Here is a 12,466-nt window from a genome sequence, read left to right on the forward strand (position 1 = left end):
TTCCCTCGGCCTGAAGGCTTCCCACTTCCCCTGAGCTCCCTGTCCGCGTGGGCCCCAGCTCTGACTTTATTGTCCATTTGGGACTGAGTGCCCTTGGTGGGCCCCAAATGCAACCTGTGGGTGAACCCATTGCCTCTGATGCCCCGTGTGCCCAGTTCCATGCCTCAGCTTTGACCACTTACGGTGAAGCTGGTGCTTGACTGTGCTGCCCGGGAGTGCAGGAGCTCCTTCTCTGGCCTCTACAGTTCCCTGGGCTCTCGGCCCGTCCTGCCCCACTGCCACTCCTGTCAACTGGCAAGAAGGCTTGGGCCTGAGGCACTGCTCGAGGGTTTGAGAGTCATCTTTGGCTCTCCGTGGTGGGTGGGAAGGGTGGGCCTCGGCCAGTTTTTCCAAGTCTGATTTTCATCTTTGGGGACCAGAGAGCTGCCATGGGGTGGGGTGGGGCGGGGCTGAGGCCTCAGTTGCGCTCTCCACAGCTCTCATTTGCCGCTGAGCACGCGCAGCCGGAGAGCAAGCCAAGAAGGGAGTGTCAGGGCCGCCAAGGGGACCCTGCTGCGTTGGGCTCGTGGGCCTTGGTTTTGTTGCCGGGGGGACCCTGCTGCGTTGGGCTCATGGGCCTTGGTTTTGTGTTTATTGTTTGACTCTCAGGCTGCGCTGAAGAAATACCAGACAGAGCAAAGGAGCAAAGGCGACACCCTGGATAAGTGTCAGGCTGAGTTGAAGAAGCTTCGGAAGAAGAGCCAGGGCAGCAAGAATCCTCAGAAGTACTCGGACAAGGAGCTGCAGGTAGGTCTGCCGCCCCCGCTGCGGTGCCTCTCGCTTCGCCTTGGGACTGCTCACCCCTCAGCCCCCCTCGTCCACAGGGAGTGGACAGCAGCTCCCCAGGTGGGATCAGACAGAGGCGGGCTGTGTGCCCCTGGTAGACCTCGGGAGCAGTGGGCCCGATGCCCCGAGGCCAGCGGGATGGTCAGCTCCACCTGTGGGGCTCTGTCCTGCTCTCTGCAGCCCTCCAGGGTCGCTGGAAGGCTGTTGTCCAAAGGAGCAGAAACCCACATGGAGTCCTCCCACCTCTGTTCCCCTGATCCCTGCCCAGGAGTCGGGTCCCAGTCTGTTCCCCTGATCCCTGCCCAGAGTCCTCCCACCTCTGTTCCCCTGATCCCTGCCCAGGAGTCGGGTCCCAGTCTGTTCCCGTGATCCCTGCCCAGGAGTCGGGTCCCAGTCTGTTCCTCTCAGCGGCTGTGGCCGCCGCCCACAGGGCTGGCTGCTCAAGGGCAGGTGGCACTCCAGGTTCCTCGAGGGAGCGGCGTCGGTGTTGTTTCTCTCACCATCCCGCCAGTGTCACTGGTGCTGCGTGCTGAGTGGGCTAGGACTTAAGACGGCCTCGCCGATGACAGGCACGGCCTGATGTGTGTACACCAGAACCTGGATGGTGCCTGACACAGGCCAGACCCAGAAACCGCTCGCCCACTTGCTGGGGTCACAGTGATACAGATGACAAGGAAACACAAAACAGGGTGCCCAGTGGTTTGTGAGAGAAACAACAGGAAAACCCCTGGCCAGTCACCCAGGTAGAAGCTTCTGGGCTGCACCCTGGGGCGGGCAAGGTGTGGCTGTGGGTGAAGCCCGGGCCTCCAGGCCGCTCCCTTCCTGCTGGCAGTCAGGTTTTCAAGCCTTGGCAAGCCCCGCACACACCTGCCCGTGTGCGTGTGTCTGCGTGTGTGTGCGCCACCATCTCCTTGGCACCAGATGTGAGTGTTCATGAATGGCTCTGGTCTCACCCTGGGACTGGAGGCCGGTGCCTGCTCAGAGCCTGTGCCCCGCTCACTCCTTGACTGCAGGGAAGCCAGGCAGGTCTGCCCATACCCTGCGGGCCACGCCAGAAGATTTCCAGTGTGGGGTCGCCTGGTGGAGCAGGATCGGCCCCAAAGGAGAGGACGGGACTGGGCCGGGGCAGATGAGAAGGATAAGTGAGAGTCTGTGGAAACAGCTGTATGGGGGTCCCTCGGGTGCCCACTGCTGTCTGCAGCCTCCCACTCAGGCATGCTTGGTGCATAGGAGGAGGGACGCGACTCAGGCCGTTCTCTAGGTGCCCTCTCCTCTCCAGCCACCTCTTCCCGTGTCCCCAGCCTTTGTTTCGATCCTGTTTCTCACTCCAGGTGAGCTGTGATGGGTCTTGTGATCCTTTCCGTTTTACACTCTGGGCAGGCTGCAGCGTTGGGTGTCTCCATGGTGGGCCCATCGTGGTAGCCTTAGTACTCCTGCCTGAGGCTGCCGCAGCGAGCCTTCCTCCAGCTGTTTCTGCGCACAGATCCTGAGCAGCGGGAGTAGGGAGTTGAGGAGGAGAAACTGGTATTTGTTGGTAGACGCCATGTCTATTTTTCTTTTTCCTCCCACCTTGGAACGTTTTGCTACTTTGCTTTCTGAAGACTTAAGCAGCGGATGGTGCCCCCGCGGCCTGGAGGGCCATAGCGTCCTCCCAGCAGGCCAGGGCAGTGCAGGTGTGAGCCACCCCGAGCACCCAGGCCGGGTGTGAGAGCTTGTCTTAGAGGGAAGTTTCCTGGGAACGTCCCCAGCTTGGTGTTCTGGGGATGGGGATACTGAGGCCAGCTCACTGAGGGCTCAGCTGCCTGCTAGGGTCCAGGAACCTGAGCTCTCCTCTCCCCTTGAGGCACTGTGGGTTTTTGCTAACAGCCTTATTGAGATATAATTCACGTCACCAGCTGTTCACCATTTCACGGGCACAGTCCAGTGGTTGAGTGTTTGTAGCTGTGCGTCCATCACTCAGTCTGTTTTAGAGCACTTTCCAGTCAACAGTCACTCTTGTGCCCCTGGCTCCACCAGTCGGCAACCTGCCATCGGCCTCCGTAGACTTACCTGTTCTGGAATCCCACAGCGTCCGACCTTTGGTGCCTAGTGGCTCATGTGGCGTGGAGGGTTCTTGAGGCTGATCGTGCAGTAGCCTGCGCCAGTGCCCTCTCCTCTTACTGTGGGGGTCAGCATTTCTTCCTTTTCGCGGCTCAATTGTGTTCCGTCGTACTGGTACTGGAGGCTCCGCCCTACTCAGGACCAGGGACCTCTCTCTGGCACAGCTGGTACTGTCCTGTGGCTGGGCTCACTGGGAGCCGGAGATCATGGCAGGGTAGCATAGGGCTGGGCAGAGGCAGAGGCTAGGGGCTCTTGGAGCCACCCCCCCTCCCTCCTGCAGGCTGGAGCCAGAGGCCTGAGGCCCCCACGCAGTCATCCTGGCCCTGCCACACCGGCTCCCTGGTTTCCAGGTGCCCTGCCTCCCGCTGCCAGGCCTCTCTTGAGGAGGACCCTGACCACACACCCGGCCTCCGCCTGCCCTCCATGCTGCTCTGCCTGGGCCCCGGGTGGTGGGATTTACTCTCCAGGCTGTGTGCACAGCCGGCTCCTCAGCCCATCCCGCGTGGGGGGTTTGGACGAGCTTCTTGCTGATGGCCGGTCCGTTTGTTTGCTGCATGTCCTGGCACTTGGGGTCTGTTAGGGACCATGTTGGTGCCTCAGGGGCCCTGGAGGCAGGTCCCATCTGTTCTTCCCACAGGGGCTGCCAGCCACCTCCAGTGCCTCAGCGGACCCTGCCTTGACTGGCCCAAGGGTCCCCTGATTTGCAGCCACTGGGGGCTGGACCTTGCAGTGACTCGAGGGGCGTTGGCCCTTCTTCAGCGCTATGGGCCATCTGGGCAAGGGGCCACCAGTGGGTGCCCCAGGCGCTATGAAACATTTGATAACAGAACTAAGGTGGCTGGTGGCGGGGCTCACCTTGGGGCCCCTTGAGTGCCCTTCCATGGTAAGTCAGGTGACCCAGTTTTGGGAGTAAGCCATGGCGCTTGTTTCTCACGTGGGGGACACCCGATGGCTGCCACAGTCGTCGCGAAGCCCCCCCTCATCCGCAGGAGGGCAGGGGAAGGGCGAGGGGGTCGTGGCCTTCCAGGCTGTCTGTGTCCTGATGGGCCAGAACCAGGAGCCCGGCAGGGTCCTGTATGAGGGCAGCGTTCCTGTTTGTGGCTGTGAGTTGCCAAGGCAAATGGTCCCCGCAGCACCTGTGAGTGGGTCTGGGCAAGGGCCATGTGGGCGGGGAGGGCAGGCAGGGCTCTGAAGCATGTGGTGAGTGGAGGCTGCAGTGGGTGTGAGGTAAGGTGGTCCAGCAGCTCCCCTGGAAAGGCTTCTGCCACCCGGTGCAGAGACGCTTGGCGAGCCTCATCTTCCTGGCCTCCCAGGGCCCCTCCTGGGAGATGTACGAAGCTGGCCTTTCTTCCCGGGTCCCAGGGGCCCTGCTGTGGCTCCCCAGCCCTGGCTGAGTGACCTCCTTTCTCCAGAACTTGCGGCTGCTCCTCCCCACTCACCAGAGAACCTGTGGGTGGCCCCAGACTGGCCTGTCCCCACCCGGGCACAGCCTCAAGGCCCTGGTATCAGGCTTAGGCTTGGATCCGGCTCTGGCCCTTAACGGGTCACGTGGTCGCAGCAAGCACCAGAGCTTCTCTGAGCCTCAGTTTCCCCGTTTGTGAGGGGGAATGTCCCGCCTTTCTCCCTCTTCTGAGCACTGACAGGAAGGGCTGTGGAGCTAGGACAAGCTGGTGTCGACCTTCTCACGGTGCCTGCGTAGGGGGCTCTCCTGGACCGACCTCCGCCTCTGTTCCTACCCATCCACCTGACCTTCCTCTGTTAACGGGAGATGGGGCTTCAACTCTTAACCACACAGGTGTTTTGTTTTTGTGATTTTTCCGAAGTCACCGAGTTCCTTCGGGAAGGGCTAGGTCTGGTATTTCTTCTGCATCCCACTTGGTGCCAAGCACAAGCTGGTCACGGAGCAGATAGCTAGTAAGTACTAAGTGGTTTCAAAACAACGTTTTGGGGTGGGAAGCAGAGGGAGCCACGGCCCAGTGTGCTTTCTACTCCCCAGTGGCCTGAAGCCCAGGAGGCCAGGCTGGGGAGCCATCAGCGTGCCCGGCCCCACATCTGAGTTTGAGGGGGTGGAGCACTTGGTATGTGACTGCACACACCCCCCACTGAGCTGCAGGGAGGCTGCTGCCACCATCCTGGGGTGAATCCTGGGGTGCGTCCTGGGGTGAGTGCCAGGCTGCCTGACTGGGATGTGCTGCTGGCCCCGCTGCTCCAGGCCCCTTGCCACCCAGGGCTGTTCCTGCTGCTTCCTATTGCCTTTGCAAACCCGGCCAGCAGGCCCTGTCTTACCTCTACTTTCGGCTGTAGCTGCTGGGGGCCAACTATTGCACGTCCTCGCCACTTCTGAAGAGCTGGGGAGCTGGGCTGGCCCCACCCACTCGTGCAGCCCCACCCCTCCAGTGCCCTCCACCCTGCCCTCACTTGTGTGGATCCACCACTTGGAGCAGGAGGCCCTGCCCCTCCAGTGCACCCTATTCCCCCTTATGTGGCCCCACCCCCAAACACAGGCCGCCTAGCTGGGCCTCACTCCTAGCCTGCCTCTCGAGAGCTACTGTCCTGGGGCCTGGAATGCCAGCGAGGTCCTGGTGGTCACAGGGAAAAGGCCTGTTGGAAGCACTCCTGGGGGAGAAGCAGAGGGCTCCTCACTGGCCTCTCCATTCCTAAAGCGGTTGGTTGCTTTCCAGCTGTTCTACAGACCAGCCCAGTAGCTGCTCCCCACGCTGGGGGCAGCCCAGGGGTGTCTACCCAGAGAGTACGGCTCATGGTGCCACCCTGGAGAGCCCTGCCTTGGTCCCCGGACCCACCTGCACCCAGCTCTTCCAGCTGTCTCCGGCGTGCCCTGTGGGGTCACTGGCAACCGTAGCAGTTGTTCCCAGGCCTGAAGAGCCTGGGAGAGGCAGATGTGCCCACGCCACTGGGGTGCGGGGCAGGAGTCGGGCCCATTCGGGCTCCTCGGGCTGCCTTCTTGAGCAGACGTGGGGGCAGCTGGGCGGCTGGAAGTGGAAGTGACGCCATGGAAGGGTGGCCTGAAGCCAGTGTCCAGCCAGGGGCGTGTGTAGCAGAGCAGAGGCCTCCGTGCGGTTCCCAAGCTGTCCCTGCCATAGAGGCCTTTCCCTTGGAGACTCTTTAGTGCCCCTGGGGAGGCCCTGCATGTCTGTCACCTGGCAGTCTAGAGCTGGCTGGGGCCTGGCCGGGGGTGCAGCCGAGTGGGCAGTGCATGCAGGGTGGAGGCTGTTTAGGGAGCTCCGCGGCTGGACGAGTGCCCGGTCCATGGGGGTCCCCCACCTCAGCTGCCGCTGATGAAGGGGGAAGTGGTGGCTGGTGCCTGACTCTGGTCTTTGTGGGTGCAGCATGCTGTGTCGTCGTCAGATGTGGGTTCCCTCAGCGACCCAAGGGCTGGGTGTCTAGAAGTGATTGCTGGGGTTCCTGGTGGGCTCAGAAACCTGTCGCCAGCTGCACCCCACCTGAGCTGCGTGTGCGGAGCACTGGGCTCCTGGGAGCTGTGAGGCTGCCGGGCAGCAAGGCTGGGCCCGTGGCACGTGTGAGGGGAAGCTTCGTGCTCCAGGGTGCCCATGACGCTGAGGCCCCCGATGCGCACTGCCCCCCGCCACTGCCAGGCTCATCATGAGGCAGCGGCCAGGCCTGCCGCCTGAGCTGAACCAGGGACACACCACACCAGGCCCTGGGGGCAGAGGTGGGGCTGCAGGGAGGGGTGGGCGGGACGTCAGCCAGGCCCTGCCCTGGAGAGACAGGTAGAGTGGGTTTCTGTCTGCCTGCCAGGGTGCCCTCGAGTGGGACTGCGCCGGGGAGCCTCCCGTGTTCAAGAACTGCATGTAATTGAGATGGTGTTTTGGGATTTCCATGAAAAGAAGTAATTGCAGTTATAGGTCAGGGCACTGGAGTCAGGAAGCATTTGGGGCGTTTGTTAACTAGGACAGGAGAGCTTATGTAAGGGGGTACGTTCGGCCTGCTGGGCCAGCGGTGCCTTCACTCCCCGGTACTGTGGTCATTACCACGTTTGCTGGACCAGATGCTGACAGACGGGCCCATCCGTGTGGAGGGACGTTCTCCACAGCACACGGGACACGGTGGACATGCTGGGGCAGAGGACACCTCCTCTGTGATTTATCAGTGCGTCTGCGGGGCGGGGTCACAGCTTTGTCCAGCTCCTCCTCAGAACAGAGGGCTGTGGCCATCTCCACAGGGCCCGGAATGGGGCCCAGAGCAGAGCCCAGCCTGTGCCCACCCCTCAGGGGCAGGGAGCAGGGCATGGGGGACGTGTCCACATGCCCCGTCCTGCAGCTGGAACTCAGGGTGGGAGGGGAGTGGCCCACCCACTCCCTGGGCTGGGCTGTGGGCAGAAGGACCTGAGTGTGGGGAGGAGAGCCCCCGCCCACTGGATGCAACTTGTCCTTCCTAACCCGTGTGCACTGAGGGTGGGGCAGCCAAGACCCAAGTAGTGTTGGGGCCTCAAAAGTTGGTGCTTGTGCTGGGAGTGGTGTGGGGCAGGCCAGGCCCCTGCTCAGAATTGCCTTGGGCGTGGGCTCAACCCGCTGGCCCTGGGATGACCCTGCTCAGCCAGCTCTGGAGGCTTTATTAGCAGCCTGAAGCCCCTGCTGCAGAGGAGGGCAGCACTGCCCTGCCCACTCACCGCCTCCTGAGGCTTTTCTGGGCATAGATGCCCGGGGCTGCAAGGAGAGTCAGGGTTTCTGCTGGGTCACCTTTCCCTGTTCCCCTTCTGAGATGATGGGGGAGAAGGCAGGTGAGGCAGGTGCAGCCCTCCCTGGCCAGTCGTGAGTGAGGAGGGAGAGATGGCCCTGTGTTCTTGGGGATGCTGCCTCCCAGAGACCATGGGGGCTCCAGAGCACCCGCAGGATTATCCTGAGGGTCCTGGGAAGCGGCACTGGCGCTCTGTTCACTGTAAGGCAGGGGGCCGGTGGGAGGCATGTGCCCCCAGGATCCTCCTCCGGCTGCCCTGTCTCTGGGTGTGCCAGGCCTGTAGCCCGGATTGAGGTCTGAGAAAGGGGAGAGATGCGTGCTATTTAAAGGGGTGTATAATTAACACAGCAGAGACAAAGCACCCTCGTTCAGATCTTCAGAAACGATAATAGCAGGGCCAGCGGTCGCCAGCGTGGAGTCTGGCGATGTGCAGGGGGGTGAAGCCCGTCCTCGTTTTAGCAAAGCTCTTCGGAGCTAAGGGCTGTTTGTGGCCAGGCCCCCCGTGAGGACAGCCATGTAGCCATGTTTCTCTGGAGTAACATCACTGAGGGGTCCTTACCAGGAAAAATGGGCGTGAGGAGCCAGAAGCCATGGAGCCCTCTCAGGGCTTCTGCACCCGCAGCTGACGCGGAGACCCTCAGTGTCCCCAGGGCCAGGGCAGCCAGGGGTCGGGCAGTCCACTTCCCCAAGCCTCGGGGCTGGGCCACTCAGGCATCTGAGCCCCCACTTCTCCTGCATCTTGCCACCCTTTGCTGGGTCTTAGGGGCAGCTTGGTCTGCGGTCCTCCAGCCTGTTTGTGTCCAGCCCACCGGTGTGGACAGCAGCAGCCTGCTCTCTCCTGTGCCCATGGGCCTGTGCTCACCAGACTGTCCATCCCAATAGCAAGCTGTGGGTCTGTTGGGACCTGTTGTTCTTGGGCACCCTTTGCCAATCTGCTGAAAGCTCTGGACCTTTTTCCCAGGAAAATGGGGACCCTCAGGGCTCATGGATCCCTGATCCTGCCAAAGAGCGCTCTTCCTGAGGATCTTCCTGTAATGCCTTCCCCGGGGAGTGGAATAACCAGCTTTTCCACCTGCCACCAGGGCCGGAGGGCGCGGCTCACCCTCTGCTCAGCCCAGCCCCGGGCCTTGCTCAGAGCACACGTGTTCAACGTGAGATTTGAGGGCCCTCCCGTCTCCTGAACCACCTGCCATGGCTGCCCTCCCTCCTGTCTGGGTACTGTGCCTGTCGGCCCGGGAGGCCTGGTCAGCGGGTTTTGAAGCAGCCACTGGCTGCAGCCAGCAGGTGGCCAGTGACCATGTGCTGCTTGAGGCAGCTGATTCTCACCCCGCACCCCACAGCTGACCGGTCGGCAGCCGCGTCCATTCGAGTAAGTGTCACCCATGGTGACAGCTGAAGGCCAAGAATGACGTTCTCATTCATACGCTATAGGGACCTGGGGGGCCGCATGCGATTTTTAGGGAACGTGGGAAAGCTGCAGCAGCCGTGGCGGGTGAGGTAAACCAAAGCCGCCTTGGTTTTTTCTGGAACGCCCCTCCCCCACTCTGAGTCACCGCATGCTGCGGAGAGGAGAGATGTGTTCCGATCACTTTTGTCTTCTCTGATCACGGGGCGCTCAGCCCAGGGTGACTAAGTGGGAGCATTCCGTGGGTCTTAAATGCTTTCAGCTGGGTGTTTCCATAGTGCTGTCGCCATGGCACCCAGCTAAGCATGCAGCTGGTGGCTCAGCAGCAGGCGGGGACTGAAGGGGGCCGGCCACTGGGACCGCCTGTCCATGGGGCAGGCTCAGGGCCGTTGTAAATGGCCAGCTGCCAGGTTGGAGGTGCAGACCAGGCCGTGCTCTGTCCTCTGCACTTTCCACACAGCTCGGCCGTGCCCCCATGTAGGGCATCCCCGTCCAGCAGCAGGTCAGAATTGGTCAGGCCCTGCAGCGCTGGCCGCCACCTCCTCTCCTCCCCATCCCCTCCTCTCCTCCCCATCCCCGCACCGGCCCCTTGTGTGGTAAAGCTTCTGCCTGGCCTAGATTTCCAGGATCTGCCCTGCACAGTCGTGGCCTCTATAAGGAGTTAGTGTTCTGGAAAAGGAGGTGAAGAGAGGCGGCTGTCATTCCTAGACAGAGTGGCAGCCGCATGTCACGTGCTAACTCAGGCTCCGCCATGGCCGGATGCTCATATGGGGGCTCCGAGGCAGGAGGTCGGCTCCCTCCGTCCCTTGGGGGCTGGCCATCCCTGCTTACAGCACTGGGAACATCTCTCCTCCCTGTCCCCAGGATTTGGGGGGGCCCCGCTGGAGCACCGTGTAGCCATACTTTGTCTCTCCCCCAACTTCCCCTGGGTTTCTGTTGAAATCTGTGTGCCACTCCCAGCCATTTACGGGGCTCCTTTGAGTAAGTGAAAGCCTTAAAAATAAAACACCAACTCCCTACCCAGCCAGGGAGGCTGCCAGACCCTGCTAATGAGGCCAGTGCCCCTCGCTGTACTCTCCTCCGGGGGACCGAGCACGAGAAAGGACTGTAGCCTAAAAACCCAGAAACCGCCTGTAGGGTGGGCAGCCGTACCGGCTCCAGGGGCCTTGGTTTGGAAGGTGACGTTCTCGGGGTGAGGAGACCCAAGGGGCCCTGCAGCCTACTTTATGCTGCTGTCCTGGGGTGACCGCTTCAAGCAGCACCTTCTCTTCCCCCGAGCCCTGTTTAGACGGCAACCTGCGTGGAGGCCGTGGCTCTGGGCAGACCCCCAGGCCTGCCTTTTCTCAGTGCCTCAGTTTCTTTTGCCAGGCGTCGGATCTCCTGCTGAGCGCTCTCTGGCCCTGAGCTCTCTGCCCACCATGCCCTCTGGGCCAGCCACTGCTAGAAAAGTCCACAGGGAGGGTACAGAATCCTCATGATGGGGTGTGTTGGGGTTTCTCACGGAACCTCACATTCCTGAGGCTGCCCCACTTAAGGGGTTCTGGGCCCCGAATAGCTTCTCTGTGCACCCCTGTGCATGAGGTCAGGGTCCAAGGCAGGCGTCCCCGTCACAGGCCACTCAGAGCCTGGAGGCGCGCACCCCAGCATCCCTGGCAGTTCCCTGGGGGAGGAGTGGGCAGGACCCTGCAGGCAGCCTCGGAACAGGCCTGGGTGTTGCTCCAAGTGGTGTTGCAGGGTCGTGGGTGGGTACTCCTCTCCAGGCCTCTCTTTGTGCACAAGCCCACCTGTTTCTCGGAGCGAGCCCTGCCCACCCAGTCCCTTTGATCCTGAAGGTCGGGAAAGGAGTCCAGCAGCCAGGCTGCAGCACAGCGGGCTCAGGTGGCCGCCTCCATAGCTGCAGCATGTGGCATCCTGGCCACGGCCACCATGCCCTCCCCAGGCCCCAGGGTTCCCCCACATCCGGCTGTCCCACTCCACCCCTTCTGGGGAAGAACTTCAGAGGTCACTGGAGGTTCCTGGGAGCAAGAGCAGGAAGCCTTGGTAGGTGCGTGTTGCGTAACCAGAGGAAGAGAACTTCGTGCTCCAGTTGCGGAGGTGGAGGAAGAGGAGGAGGAGGAGGAGGAGGTGGAGGAGAAAGAGGAGAAAAAGGAGAAAGTGGAGGGGGAGGCGGCGGCAGCGGCAGTGGGGGTGGCAGCAGAGGCCTCAGCATGGAGCAGAGCTGGCTGGAAAGTCTGCTTAAGGCTGCCTTGCAGGGCCTCTCGCCCGTGATCAAACTTCTCGCTTCCCAAACACCATCCCAGGTCCCATTTAGATGACCCTGCGGCCAGGCCCTGCAGCGCCTCTGGAGGGTTAGGGCCTATTGAGGGTAGCGGTAGCAAGCCCACTGTTTTGAGGGGCAGGTGGGTTTTAGTGTGGGAAAGCAAGGTGGGCCGCAAGGGCAGGGGAGCGCTGGGCTCCGTGTTGGGGGATGTGGCTGGGCAGGCTCTAGCCTTGGGGACAGCATGGTCTGCTCATACTGGCCAGCAGGCAGAGCCAGTGCCTGGTGGTAGCACTGGGACTGACCCACACTCCTCCAGGCTGGTTCTCACCCCTGTAGTGGAGGCTTGCGGGGGTAGGCAGTGAGGGAACAGGCTGCTCCGCTCCCCTCCCCGCCACCCACCTGGGCCAGCGCTTCCCACCCACGCTGAGTCAGAGCTGTGGGCGGGGCGGCCGTGAGGCTGAGTCAGGCGGGGGAGGCTGCCCCCTTGCGGAGCCTGCATCTTCTTAGGAGCCGATTCGGAACTGGCCACTCCTTGACGGGTGATCCGGTGGACAGGGGGTCTGAGTCTTGCTGTGGAGGGTCTGCCTCAGGCCGGTATGGGCTCAGCTCAAGGCAGGTAGGCACAGGAGGAGAGGCGAGATAGAGGAGAGCTGGAAAGACCTTTCTGGCAGAGGAGAAGCTGGGTCCCTGCTGAAGCAGCTAGGATGCCGCAGCCACCCAGGAGGGATCTGGGTGTCTCCCTGGGGACAAGGTCTGTGCCTGGCATGCTGCTCCCTCACCCTCGCCAGCCACCCACAGCCTCATCAGCGTTTTGGGACAGAAAGTTTCCAGCCTACAAAACCGGAGAGAGCCACTGACATCCAGGGCCGCAGTCGCGCCCTCCCAACGTCGGGCTGGGGTTCTGGGATCGGGAACCCCGGGTGCCAAGTATCAGCTATGCCACAGGATGTCAGGCACATGATCCGCCCACCGGGGTCGTGGAGGGGCCGGTGGGGAGTGGGGAGGCATGTTCCTTCCAGAGGGACAGAGGCAGAGTGCCCTGGGGTTTGGGACTGTCCCTTCCACCCACAGTCCTGTTGGCCAGGTGAGTCCCACCACAAGCCCTGTACCCACGGGCAGGCTGGGAGGCGCCTCTGCCCGGGATGGGAGCACGGTCCGGG

General features: G+C 62.2%; 1 protein-coding gene across 5 annotated transcripts in view; it reads left to right on the forward strand.

Annotated features, from left to right (window-relative positions):
• BAIAP2 (BAR/IMD domain containing adaptor protein 2) overlaps window positions 1-12,466 on the forward strand; it is a 79,110-nt gene that overhangs the window by 47,455 nt on the left and 19,189 nt on the right. For all 5 annotated transcript variants that reach the window (XM_033182553.1, XM_033182551.1, XM_033182552.1 and 2 more), the window contains exon 6: window positions 649-786. In XM_033182553.1, the coding sequence (XP_033038444.1) occupies window positions 649-786 (138 nt within the window). The remainder of the gene's footprint in view (window positions 1-648; window positions 787-12,466) is intronic.

Source organism: Trachypithecus francoisi, unplaced genomic scaffold (assembly GCF_009764315.1).
Source record: "Trachypithecus francoisi isolate TF-2019V2 unplaced genomic scaffold, Tfra_2.0 Lachesis_group20, whole genome shotgun sequence".
NCBI classification, from domain to species: domain Eukaryota; kingdom Metazoa; phylum Chordata; class Mammalia; order Primates; family Cercopithecidae; genus Trachypithecus; species Trachypithecus francoisi.